The 14,394-nt window shown below is 44.1% G+C and overlaps 1 protein-coding gene across 1 annotated transcript in view; it reads right to left on the bottom strand.

Annotated features, from left to right (window-relative positions):
* PLEKHD1 (pleckstrin homology and coiled-coil domain containing D1) overlaps positions 1 to 14,394 on the bottom strand; it is a 66,538-nt gene that overhangs the window by 22,947 nt on the left and 29,197 nt on the right. The window contains exon 5 of the mRNA XM_060262064.1: positions 5,408 to 5,499. Within this exon, the coding sequence (XP_060118047.1) occupies positions 5,408 to 5,499 (92 nt within the window). The remainder of the gene's footprint in view (positions 1 to 5,407; positions 5,500 to 14,394) is intronic.

The following is a 14,394-nucleotide window of genomic DNA, read 5'->3' on the forward strand; positions in this document are numbered from 1 at the left end:
GGGATTGTGGGGGGAGGAGAGATCAGGACCTTGAATCAAGCACGTTTTTTTTTTAAGGGATGTGGGTTTATTACAGGAAATGTTGGATCCCACTAATCTGGCAGAAACAGTGGCCGGGATCACCTCTGGTTTAGGAGTGGAAAGGGAGGAACTGCAGGCTTCCTTGCTTTCAAATACGATGCTTCTGATAGCAGTGTCGGAGCAGAGCTCTTTCAAGCTACCATAAGGCAAATTGCTGACAAGCTGTTTTTGAACTGTTGCATTGCTGCTCTGGTTTTCCAGAGCACCCCCGACAAGCCACTGCTTAACGACTGCCAGTGAGGAGGTCAACTGCACTGTTGAACAACTCTTACTGTTAAAAAGTTTTCCCTATGCCAGTCCTCTCCTCTGCTGCCAGCAGAAACAGCTCCCTGCCCTCCTCTAAGTGACAGCCCTTCTAATATTTCAAAAGAGCAATCATGTCTTCCCCCCTCAACCTCCTCTTCTCCAGACTGAATATCCCCAAGTCCCTTATCCTTTCTTCATTGGGCTTGTTCTCCATGGTTTCTTGGAAGTAATCTACAGTGAACACTGTGGCACCTACTCTCTACACATGCACAGAATTGCCATTTTAGTTTAAAGAAAGATGATGATACTGGATTTATATTCACTCTGAATCTCAGTGTCTCAGAGCAGCTCACAATCTCCTTTATCTTCCTCCCCCCCAACAGACACCCTGTGAGGTAGGTGGGGCTGAGAGAATCTTTCCCAGAAGCTGCCCTTTCAAAGACAGCTCTGTGATAGCTATGGCTGACCCAAGGCCATTCCAGCAGCTGAAAGTGGAGGAGTGGGGAATCGAACGCGGTTCTCCCAGATAAGAGTCCACTCACTTAACCTTTACACCAAATTGGCCCTCCTTTCTCACATCAGGCTTTCTAGTTAATCATAGAATTGGAAGGGACCTCCAGAGTCATCTAGTCCAACCCCCTGCACAATGCAGGAAACTCACAAACACCTCCCCCTAAAATCACAGGATCTTCATTGCTGTCAGATGGCCATCTAGCCTCTGTTTAAAAACCTCCAATGAAGGAGAGCTCACCACCTTCCGAGGAAGCCTGTTGCACTGAGGAATCGCTCTAACGGTCAGGAAGTCCTTCCTAATGCTGAGCTGGAAACTCTTTTGATTTAATGTCAACCCATTGGTTCTGGTCCTACTTCTGGGGCCACAGAAAACAATTCCACACCATCCTCTAGATGACAGCCCTTCAAGTACTTAAAGATGGTGATCATATCACTTCTCAGCTGTCTCCTCCAGGCTAAACATCCCCAGCTCCTTCAACCTTTCTTCATAGGACTTGGTCTCCAGACCCCTCACCATCTTCGTCGCCCTCCTCTGGACCCGTTCCAGCTTGTCTATATCCTTCTTAAAATGTGGTGCCCAAAACTGAACACAATGCTCCAGGTGAGGTCTTACCAGAGCAGAGTAAAGCGATACCATCACATCACTATACTTCTGCTGATACAGTCCAAAATTGCATTTGCCGTTTTAGCCACCTCATCACACTGTTGACTCATGTTCAGTGTATGATCCACTAAGACCCCGAGATCCTTTTCGCACATACTACTGCTAAGAAGTCTCCCCCATCCTATAACCACAGATTGGATTTTTCCTACCTAATTGCAGAACTTCACATTTATCCCTGTTAAAATTCAGTTGATTGGTTTTAGCCCAGTTTTCCAGCTTGTCAAGGTCATTCTGTATCCTTTTTCTGTCGTCTTCTGTGTTTGCAACCCCTCCCAATTTAGTATCATCTGCACATTTAATAAGCATCCCCTCTATTCCTTCATCCAAATCATTGATAATCATTAATACAATTAAAATCATTAATACGATTCAGACTATCCCTGAAATTTCCAAGGGTAGCTGTGGTCCATAGTAGAACAGCTAGATTCAAGCCCAGGAGCACCTTAGAGACCAACAAGATTTGGGGGGAGGGGGCACAAGCTTTCCAGCATTAGAGCGCCCTCGATTAGATAAAAGAAGCTTTGACTCTCAAAAATCTTGTTCTCTAAGGTGCTGCTGGACTCAGATTTAGCCATATAAATCAGTTTACTCCTTTCATCAACTTAATTTATGAATTAACATCACGTAACCCCTGCCTTCCTCCCCAAAAGGACACTGAAGTGGCTTGGCACACTCTCTCCTCTTTTATCCTCACAACGAACCTATGAGGCGGGTTAACTCAGAGTATATTACTGGTTCAAGGTTTCCCAGCAAGCTGCCAGGGATGGGCAGAGTGGGCTAAAGAATCAGGACCTCCCAGATCTGATTTGGACATCCTAACCATCAGCACCTACTAAACACACTATATTTTAATGTATTCTTTTTTTTCTAATGGCAAACTAGAATGATGTTTATAATGTATGTTACATGTTCAAAAGTAAATTAGGTAGACAGAAACACCTCTGGGAAAGGTATGTTCTCAGTTTAACCCAGATCTGCAAGCAACAGAGCAATGAAAAGCCTCCATTTATTGCCTTATGACACTTTCATCATCATTCTCCCATTCTGACATGTTACTATTTTGTTGGTTTCCTAAGCAAATGCCATCCAAACCAAATGTTCTTTCAGTTTGTTAATTTCACTATGAGTTTGTTTCAGGATTCAGGTTAAATTGCCGTGTTGGCACATTGCGATAAGTAAGTGGGTTTTGGGTTGCAGTTTCGGCACTCGGTCGCTAAAAGGTTCACCATCACTGCACTAGGGGAAGAAATCATGCAAGGCTGTGAGGCCTGAAGATGTGTGAGACTTTGCTTGTTGTGTCATTCTGTGTCAGTTTGAGGGTTTGCTATTATGAAATTACTTCAATACAGAGGGGTTTTTTGTAGCAGGAACTCCTTTGCATATTAGGCCACACCACCCTGTTGTAGCCAATCCTCCAAAAGCATACAGGGATCTTAGTACTGGGCCTACTGTAAACTCTTGGAGGATAGGCTACATCAGGGGTATGTGACCTAATATGCAAAGGAGTTCGTGCTACAAAAAAAGTCCTGCTTTAATGAGTTTTTGTATTTTATGTGTCTCCTGCTGAATTAATTATAAATTATAACAATTGTTTGGTCTCCAGTGCTAGTTTTTAAAGGATTTCACTGCGCACTAATGAGGTACATCTTCCCATCAAGCATCACAATTTAATTGGATGCACAGAAAGAAACACAAGGAGACAAGGTGTGGACTGGACAAAGACAAGAGAAGGTTCACTCTTATTCAGCCAGCTGGAGTTTTCCCACTAAATAGGGGAAATAGGAATATACATTACAAAGCAACCATGGGGTTCCAGCCCTGAGTTTGCCTGGGAACTTGAATGGGCGGGGGGGGGGGGCGGGGAGAGGATCTGCAACATATAGAGGGCAGGTAGTAGAATCCACCAGGGCTTTTTTGAGCAGGAACACAGTTCCAGCTGGCTTGGCGTTAAGGGGTGTGGCCTAGTATGTAAATGAGTTCCTAATAGGCTTTTTCTACAGAAAAGCCCTGTGTGAAACAATGGTGATATCAGGGGGTGTGGCCTATTATGCAAATGAGTTCATGCTGGGCTTCTTCTACCAAAAAAGCCCTGGAATCCTCACATTGTTACCCAGTGCTGAGGATGCCAAAGGCATTGCAGGAGCTTTAATGGACCATTGGAGGAAATAAAACTGTATAAAATGTCATCTTACCAGGAACCCTCAAACTCCCCCTTGTCTGAGGGGCCTATCTTGTGACTTTAGGAAACCACACGAAACCCATATTTATGGGGTGATTACTGCTTGTGCAATGTTAGCAGGCCTGTAGCCAGAAAATTTTGGGTGGAGGGGCCCAGGAGATTAAAAATTTGGTGGGGGTAGGGGGTGGGGCTTGACTGCTTCTTCCCACCAGCAGCCAGCCCACCCAGTACCGGCTCTCTCTCCCGCTTTCTTTCTTGCTGTTGCTCTCTCACTCTCTTGTGTGCGCTCTCTCTCGCTGCCTCTCTCGCTCTCCCCTCGCTGTTGCTCCCTTGCTCGCTCTCTCACTCTCCCACAGTCGCTCTCTCCCTGGCTGTTGCTCTCTCTCTCTCACTGTCATTCTCTCTTACTGTCCCTTTCTCGCTCTCCCCCTCGTTGTTGCTCTCTTGCTGTCACTGTCACTCTCTCTCTCATTATGTTAGCACACATTCCAGGATACTTCTCAAAGATCCCAAATAATTCCAGGATACTTCTCAAAGATCCCAAACAATACCAAGGCATCAAATAAAGCACTAAAGCTATGATACAAGTTAAAATGCCATCTTATAAGTGCTGTTTATTGCTATGACTGAAGACAAAGTAAAGGGAGGGATGTCAAATGGCAATATTCTTTCTTTAGCTTTCAATGATAAAAGGAGTAGGAGACAAGCAGAGGTTCAGAAGACTCAGTTCCTAAATTGACGGTTTAATTACTCAGAGTCAAATATAATAATCTGAACTACAGTGGCTGGGTCTTGGATCCCACAGAAATTTTCCAGAGTTGGAAAGGAGCATGATTCCACCTCTTGCTGTTCCTAAGGTGATGGGGGGGGGGGGACTTGTCCCCCAGGAATAGCATTTTGGGTTGCATTTTGGGCTACAGTGGGAGGGGAAGGCAAGAAAATAATGCTCCATGGATGGAAATACTTCTGTTCACAATGTTCCTCTCTGGGAACAGACATACCTCTCTGATGAAGCTACCATTAGCCCTGCTGGGATTAAAACCCAAAACCAAACAGCTCATGCTTCTCCACCCTGTATGCATGACAATTAGCTTCAGAGGGGCACTTTGACTGGGGAAACAGTGGACAGGTTAAACAGCCTGCCACTTCTGGGACCAAATGAGCAGCTCCTGTGGCTACACCAAAGGAATAACAAGACAGAAAAACCACATCAAAGACCACCATTCAACATGTCAATGTAGGCTCACAGTGCCAGTGTTGGTCTGTCCTTTTCACTATTGCCTGCCAAATTCTCAGTCTAGAGCCAGGACCCCAGATACCCAACAACTTTGCTCACCTACCATTGGTCAGTGGCCCCCCTGTGGACTTCAGCTATGAAAGGATGAATAACCCACATAATTTATGTGCAGACTGCATTCCTGAGACATTTATTCTCTCTGCTCTATTTTTTTCCTGCCATAACAGCTTCGGAGAAGTTGCTGCTTAATTGAGGTCACTGGTAATAAGGCCTTGCAGGTAAGCAGATAGCCTGCTGGACTCAAGCTTGTTAAAGGAAGAAGGTAACATGGACTTTCTGGTACCACAAAGGGACTCATCATCATTCACCTGCCATTTTTGATTATGTCACTCTGCAAAGTACCACATACAGCAATAGCACTATCAAAATAATAAAGATAATCATAACTGAGCTACTGAGACTTGATTCTCTGCTAATTAACAGCTACCTAAATACTCTTGTTTCTCCTTCGCAAGCTGCAGTCCTTGTGCTTCGAGGGTCTCAATCATAGCCTCTCCCAGCTGAGCATTTCTCCAGGTCCTAAAAAATAACCCAATAAAATACAAAAGTGAAAATTCCCATTTTAAAATATACCATGCTATCAAATTTACAACCTTCATCAAACTTTCCTTTAAAAAGAGAGAGCGAAAAAGAGGATAGGGAAAACTACTCTATGAACACATCTCAGACAATGTGCTAGCAGCCCTACCTATTCCACATTATTAGGATAGGAAATAATGAACATAAATTACCAATATGACACCAGAACAGGAAACTCATTTCTCTCCAAAGACCAAAATGGCAATAAAAAACATGGAACCTGTGGCTTCATAGTATCCCTTCAAAATTTGTCAATTTACTGGGCCAGGCTGTGCCTTTTGACTCCAGGTCAACTACTGACCTGATTTTGCTGACACAAATCACAATACTCTCCAGCCTCCATCTTTTTGCTTGTCAAATCCATTAGCTGAATTTCACTGCCAAACTGCTTCTGCTTCTTGAAATGTGGATTTGAGAGCCTTCATATGGAGGTGTGCGGGCAGGGTTGAATCCAGATCTTGGAGAAGTTTCCACATTAAATGGCTGCAAATTCCACATCATTTCACTTCATTTATTTAAACACTAGGATTAGGTCCATTGAGAAGAAAAAAAGGCTCTAGGAGGAGGCACTGGGTGAGTTCTCCCCCTTGCTGTCTTCCTACCCACCCAAGTGAAGGTATTCACTCTCCCCCCACCTCAAGGGGAGGTGATCTTTGCCATCTGGACTCCAGACAACAGATCTCTCTTCCCATCCTAGATAAAATAATTGATTGGGAGGGTGGATATGGCATTCATCCCCCCCCCACCTCAAGGGGAGCTGATCTCTGCCATCTGGAGAGCAGTTGCAATTCTGAAGATTGGCATGGTTCCCCAGGAGGAAATGGCATTGTACTTGTCTGAAGTCCCATCCCTCCTCAAATCCCACCCTCCCCAGGCCCTACCCCTTAAATCTCCAGGAATTTCCTAACCTGGAATTGGCAACCCTATCTCTTTCCCTTTATCTGCCTCTCTGACTTCAGGTTTCCATCATCTTCACCCCCCCCCCCCCCCTTCAGCCATTACCTACGAAAAGGACAGTCTTCATAGTGTGTGTGTGTGGGGGGAACTAAAACAGTTTATATAATTCTCCTCTCCCCTCTTTGATCTGCACAACAACCCTGTGGGGCAGGTTAAGCTGGAGTTTGTGACTGAACTGAAATCACCCAGTCAGTTTTCACAACAAGAACCTGGGTCTGGCAGACCTACTCATATGCCTTCCTCAAACTCCACCACAGAATCCCTAGGGATCTCCCACACCAACCTGGAAAGCTATCATTAAAGGCCTCTGAGTGTCCCCCCACCCCCGCTGTCTTCTCACCCACCCAAGTGAAGGGGAGGTGACCTTTGCCATCTGGACTCCAGACAACAGATCTCTCTTCCCATCCTAGATAACATAATTGATTGGGAGGGTGGACGATATGTCATTATATTCCCCTGAGGCCTCTCCCTTTCATGACAAAAGCAGCCTGGGTTGCCTAGCAACAGCCTCTGGCTAGCACTTCCCAGGGAGCAATCATGGGCTCTAAGGAAACACTCCCAGTGGGGCCTGGCCTCCCTGGCTATTGCTGTGGCCTTTGGAGGCTGCATGTGCTGGGAGGCCTTTCGTGAGGCTGCAGTAGCTTTGCAACCCTTTCTGAGGCTGATTGAAGGAAAGGACACAGAGGAGGTGTGGCTGTCATAAGAACATAAGAGAAGCCATGTTGGATCAGGTCAATGGCCCATCCAGTCCAACACTCTGTATTACACAGTGGCCAAAATATATATCTCAGTCTCTGAGGTAAAACTGCTTTTGGCAGTTTGTTCAACATTCCTGGCCTGCAGTAGGCAGGGATTGGGGAGTCAGCCAACGGGAGGTCAGAGATGGTGACTGACATGTGATGTGCCAATAGTGTGTTCTTGCAGTAACTGCCAGAACTAAGGTTAGTTGCCTTTTACTGATAGAATCAGCTTTTCTGGCTAGCAATGGCCACTTGGGCAAGTAGAGGAGCAGACTCAACCAATGGCGTGCAAATACTCTTGACAGATAGTTTGACGGGCCAAAGGCTGATACCTCACAGTCCCACTGAGCCCCAAGCAATCAGGATGGTCAGATTTGCCACCACAACAGGAGGATTATTATTATAGATTTGTAGCCCACAGCTAGAAAATTGGTTCCTGGAGCAGTTCTCAGAACAGAACAACTAAAAATACAATTTAAAACTGGGAGGGGACAATAGCTCAATCGTAAAGTATCTGCTTAGCATGCAAAAAGTCCCAGTTTTCAATCCCTGGCACCTCCAATTTAAAGACAAGGTAGCAGGTGATGTGAAAGACTTCTGCCTGAGACCCTGGAGAGCTGTTCCCAGTCTGAGGAGACAGTATGGATTTTGATGGACCAAGGGTCTGACTCAGTAGAAGGCAGCTGCATGTGTTCAAAATGTAAAACAGCAAATGGATCATTCATACACACACACGGAATAAGGCTCATTGTGAAGGGAAATACAACAGGCTCTAGAAATAGGCTCTGGGTGTGCCCCCCACTCTTGCTATCTTCCCACCCACTCACTCAAGTGGAGGCATTCACTTCCCACAATCTTGGTGTCTTCCCACCCATGGCAGCCATTTTCTATAGGGAAATTGGTCTGACCTCAGCTTCCCATCCCCTCCCCCCTCTCTGCAGCCTCTGCCTAAGAAAAGTACATTATTTCTTCACTGTGTGGACCAAGGCAACTTACATCATTCTCCTTTCCTCCTTTTGAAATCCACAACAACCCTGTGAGGTAGGTTAGGCTGAAAGCCTGTGACTGGTCTGAAATCACAGTGTGGACCAAAGCAGGAGGGAAATGGCCTCAGCAGGGTATGATGACACAGAGTCCACCCTGCAAAGCAGCCATTTCTCCAGTCATTTGACCTAGGAGTGCAGTCTCCTTTCTCTCTCCAGTTAAATTCTTGGATTCCTTAGTAGCAGCACGGAAGACAACAGGGTATAAGAGACATGTACAGGAAACAAGCTTTGCCCCATATATGAAGTTGTGTGGACTTTTTCACCCTTAGACTTCTGTGATTGTGTTTTGTAACCAACTGCTATTCTGGGAGCATTACTGTATGTTTAAATGTTATTAAGTCTTTGTCACTAAAATATGTTTGTACACACTTTGGTGTGATAGTAAGTACATTTCCGGTGTTGATAGTATTGTTCCATATTCTCCAGGACAGCTGATCTCTGTCATCTGGAGAACAGTTGTAATTCTGAGTGATCTCCAGCCCTCACCTGGAGATTGGCAGCAATGGTTCCCCAAGAGGAAATGGCTGGTTTGAAGGGTGGAGTCTGTGTCATTATAGGACTTCAGTTCACAGTCTTAAAACAAAGACAGAAACATACGGAAGGGCCTTTAGATATCCTGCTCCTATTTTAATGTTATAGCCATATAGCTCCTCCATATTCATACTCAAGATCAGCATGCTGTTGTTTAGCCAAAGATTGGTGGAGACATAGGCCTTTCAAGGATCTAGTGCTGTCAATGGGAGACAACATTAGTGCCTAGTTGGATGCTATGTTCTCCCATTAGGGTTCTCCTGTTACAATATCCTTTCACCCTCTTTCCTCGGAGTGGGATTGGCATTCTGTGTTCTACACGGAGAGGGAGTCCCTGTAATTTAAGAACATAACATAAGAACATAAGAGAAGCCATGTTGGATCAGGCCAATGGCCCATCCAGTCCAACACTCTGTGTCACACAGTGGCCCCCCCAGAAAATTTCCACATGTTAATCACCCTTTGGGTGAAGAAGTACTTCCTTTTATCCGTTTTAACCTGACTGCTCAGCAATTTCATCGAATGCCCACGAGTTCTTATATTGTGAGAAAGGAAGAAAAGTACTTCTTTCTCTACTTTCTCCATCCCATGCATTATCTTGTAAACCTCTATCATGTCACCTCACAGTCGACGTTTCTCCAAGCTAAAGAGCGTTTTAACCTTTCTTCATATGGAAAGCGTTCCAACCCTGTAATCATTCTAGTTGCCCTTTTCTGCACTTTTTCCAATTCTATAATATCCTTTTTGAGGTGTGGTGACCAGAATTGTACACGGTATTCCAAATGAGACCGCACCATCGATTTATACAGGGGCATTATGATACTGGCTGATTTGTTTTCAATTCCCTTCCTAATAATTCCCAGCATGGTGTTGGCCTTTTTTATTGCAAACGCACACTGTCTTGACATTTTCAGTGAGTTATCAACCACGACCCCAAGATCTCTCTCTTGGTCAGTCTCTGCCAGTTGACACCCCATCAACTTGTATTTGTAGCTGGGATTCTTGGCCCCAATGTGCATTACTTTGCACTTGGCCACAATTTACCACTGAAGCTGAGACATGTTGCATACCCCTTTTGCTACAACAGCCATTGTATTAGCTCTGTCCTGCTTAAGCCACAAGTTTCTTGACTTTCACGGCCATGTCCTCTAGGTTTCTCTCTTAACCAAGGAACTGCATGACTGCCAGAGCAATTCCTCAGAGCTATTTTAAACTCCTCTGGACAATAAAAGTTCTCTTCAATCACTTTGCAATACTATAACACTTATGATTATGACAACCTAGGTCAACCAATGCCTATACATGTTTAGTCAAGAGTGAATAAATGTGCATAGAACTGAAGCCTTATGAAGCTAGAAGTGAATTCAAAAGGCTTATAAGGATGTTTTTCTTTTTAGGATTGTACTGTAAACCCTGAAGCCTTCATATACACAGTGTGAATCTGAACAATACAGGTTCGCAAAGCAGACTAGCAAACTTAGGATATTAGACTTTTAATGGAGCCTCATGTGTTTCTGATTAAAACAAGACTGACCAGTGAGATTCATCTTTTAGGCCACAGTTCTGGTCCCATGTGCCAGTTACTGGGATTAGGAAGGAAGATTCATTTATCACAAGGTCACTGACTTAATGACTACCATAATAACCCTCATGGGTAGGGTTGACAACTCTGGGTTGGGAAATTCCTGGATATTTGGAGGTAGAGCCTGGGGAGAGTGGGGTTTGTGGGAGGGAGGGACCTCAGTAGAATAATACCATGGAGCCCACCCTCTAAAGCAGCCATTTTCTCCAGGAGAACTGATCTCTCTGTAATCTGGAAATTGGTTGTAATTCCGGTGTTCTCCAGGCTCCATCTGGAGGCTGGCAACCCTATCAAGGATGCTATATTCTATGTCAGGGGTGCGGCTTGTGAGCCACATGTAGCTCTTTCACATATATTGTGTGGCTCTCAAAGCCCCCACTGCCCTGTTGGCTGTCTTGGAGGAGGCATTTGCCTCTTTAAATCACTTCTCCAAATCAAGCCAGCTTGTGGCTTGGGGAATGCATTTAAAGTTAAAATTGCTTTTTTTCCACCTCTCCCTCCCTCTGCCATCTATTTTCCTTCCTTCCTTCCTGCTCTCAAACATCTGATGCTCATATTTTGTGACTCTCAAACACCTGACATTTAGTCTATGTGGCTCTTACATTAAGAAAGTTTGACCACTCCTGTTCTATGCATATACAAACATGAAGCTGCCTTACACTGAATCAGTCCACTAGTCCATCAAAGACAGTATTGCTTACTCAGATAGGCAGCAGCTCTGCAGGGACTCAGATAGAGGTCTCTCACCTCATCTCCTACTTGTTCATTTTAGCTGGAGATGCTATAGATCTGTAGAGGCTTGTTTGTAAAGTTATATAGGCATAGGCCATGGTTTCATGTTTTTTACCCAATGAAAGAAAGGTTAAAGTACAACTGGGAATTGGGATGAGCAGTCCAAAAGTGAACCCAGAAAGGGTAACTAAACAAGATAAACTTTCTTCCAATTTTCAGACCCAAACTACTAGACCAATCTTGGCAGCAATAGATTGTTTGTGGCTACAGTCTGTTTTCCATTTCCATTTCTTTAACTTTGTTTGCATAGGGCAGCAAGGAATAGGTAAAGGATGAGATATGTACCTGTCTGATTAGCATCCTGGCCAATGACATCACTTAACTCACATTTGTATGAGAGCTGCCAGGTGCATGCTCATGGTGGCTGAATTTCCACCCCTGCCCTCCATTGCCTGTGTTCAATCCAGTGAACAGTGGGAGAAAAACAGGAAGGACAATGTCACTGAGGTAGTATACTCCCCACAACACTCTAGGAATTGACCCAATCTCTATTATATTTACCATAGAGACTGGAGGAATTCCTAGAACATTGTGAAGGCAGATGCTTTGCCTTCCCAGGCTCTGCCCTTCAACAGTTCCCAGAGATCACAGGTCAGGGCTTGAAAACCCTAGTTTGTGCCAGATAGTATAATTGCCAGTTTGAGGAAATTCTGTAAGCAGAGCCAATAATTATATTACTGCCCTACTGTTGGGGGGGGGGGGGGCTGTCATTCTATTAGTGTTACCAACTTCCAGATGGGGCCCAGAGTTCTCCTGGGATTTCAAGTGATCTCCAGACCACAGTGGTTAATTTTCCTGGAGGAAATGGCAACCTTGGAGGACCTATGGCATCACATCCCCACTGAGTTCCCTCCCTTTCCCATACTCCATTCTCCCCACATGCTACCCTCAAATCTCCAAGAATTGGAGTTGGCAATGCCATGTTCTATATAACTGATGTATTGCTTGCCAGAGGAATTCCAGATATTGAGCACGAGCACGATGGGCAAAGCAAGCAAATACCAGCTAGCAGTAACTGAAAGCATTGACTGAGTTGTGGAGGGCCAAGGTTATTTCTGGTTATTGTCTTAAACTTATGGGAATTTTCCCATCAACCCAAGTCACACATACACTGAAATATTGCCTAATCTTCTGAGACTTCCATCCACATAAATCTGTTTTGCCTATCATGATAGTGCATTTTTATGGAAAACATCAGTCTTGCGTTACTCTAAATCTCTACTATCTTAATTATGTGATTACTAACTAGATAAGTAATTGGTTCTTAACTATATATGATATAATCAACAAGTGCATATGAGACTATATCTGATAAGTCTTCATTATTTTTCTAAAGCAAAATAAGAATGCCAAACTTAATTCTGAATCTGTTAAAAAGCAATTAATCTAACTTTTCCGCAACTGTTTTAATTCACTGTCAAAGATTAAATAAATTTTATGCAAGCAGAGTTTAATGACAGTTGAAATGTGCATGAACTCACAGACTACAGAAAGCACACATGATCAGTAAGCAAGGTGGTGATAATAGGGGGATTCTACACTGGGCAAAAGACCCAGTAATACTACCCTTTTAGATGTGACAATCTACACTGCAAACTGGCCTCACTACTGTCTTGCTCCGGCATTTTGGCTACCATTTACAATTGAAATCCTAGAACAGCTGTGAATCCGTCTCCGGCTTGGTCTTGCGCCTTATTTTCCCAGACCACTTTTTAAGCGGAGTTTTTCCCATCTACGGCATCCTTGCTTCTTTTTGTTGCTTTTCTTCACTACCACCAGCAGGTGGCGTTTTCAGCAGCAATCCTCATTGGTCAGTCCTATGTGACATCAGACTACCAGGTAACAATGGGCCAAGGGGGAGGCTCCAGGATAACCATTAATAGAAAGAATGGAGAGGAAAACTCCAGGGGTGAAAACTGTTAAACATGTCAATGGATAGCCAAATTGATACCTAGGCGACACCAGGTCTACACAGATACTTGGCCTTCAGGTGAAGATGCTGCTTTTCTGCTGGCACCATCCTTTGTTTTGGGTTTCGGCTAGAGCAAAGGAAACCTGAGAAATGAGAAAATATTCCCCCTAAAGGAAAAAAGGGGAGCTTACAAATCCTACCCATGAAAATGATTTAGAAATCAAACAGCTTGCTAAGAAAAATCAACAACTCCAGGAAAAGTTAGACGCTAGTATTAAAGAAAGGGCAAACCCAGCTGTGTAGCCCCAGACTTCTTTTCCCAATGAAAATGAGAAAGCAGTTCCTGTTTCAGTTCTGTTACCCCAGAATCATGAAGGAAAAGTGGTCTCTGAGCCTATACAGAGTTCCACACTCATGGCACAAGGTATTCCTTTTAGCAAGGACTTGCTCAGGCACTCCTACATGAGCAAGCCGTCCTTTTTGGCAGAAATGTTCTGTCCTTAGCTCATCCCATTTGGGGAACTTGAAAGCCAGAATTCTGTGGAACTTCAGAGAATGGCATTCCCACATGGGCAGGCAAGGTTCTTTTGTCTGTGAACCTCCCTTCCCCCCAAGGAAAATCTAACTTTTAAACTTGAATGTCTCTTAGAATAGAGAAACCTGGTTTTGTAAGGTTTAAAGGTAACAAAGACATCTTTTCCCTTAAGTAAATAAAGAAAAAGAGAAGTAACATTAGACAAGGCCAGTTCTCCAGCTGAGAGCTAGAGATCTGCTGGAATCCCAGCAAGGGTTCCAGCCTGCAGAGTTAGTTTTCTCTGCAGGGTAATGGGAGTTTGATGTAATATTTTTAGTTTAACCCTTTAAAAATGCCAGAATCAAGTACCTGAGAAAAGAGAGGTTGAACAAGTTTTTGTTAATTCAAAGCATTCAGGGCAAAATGTAAGGAACTGACCATTTTAACTTTCAAATTGGCTGAATGAAAATCTGTGAAACTCCCAAGTCCATCTTTCTCTCCCACTTATGAAGTCAGAAAATATTTATTGTCTCAGTTCTATGAATTTTAAGTGGTATAGCCTCTGAGCTTGTACGGAGTGCCTGAAGACTAGCCCAAATAGAGCTGGCTAAAGTATTGCAAATGCTCAGCACTCGTGTTCCTCCTCCAACAGAAAGAAATGCTAATTATCCCCCCTCTTGCTCACAAAAGTCCACAGTTGATCTCGGTAGGCTATGTTTTCTTTAAGGGCCAAGTGTTAACCTGGGTGCACCTCCTAACTA

This window comes from Heteronotia binoei, chromosome 21, assembly GCF_032191835.1.
Source record: "Heteronotia binoei isolate CCM8104 ecotype False Entrance Well chromosome 21, APGP_CSIRO_Hbin_v1, whole genome shotgun sequence".
NCBI classification, from domain to species: Eukaryota; Metazoa; Chordata; class Lepidosauria; order Squamata; family Gekkonidae; genus Heteronotia; species Heteronotia binoei.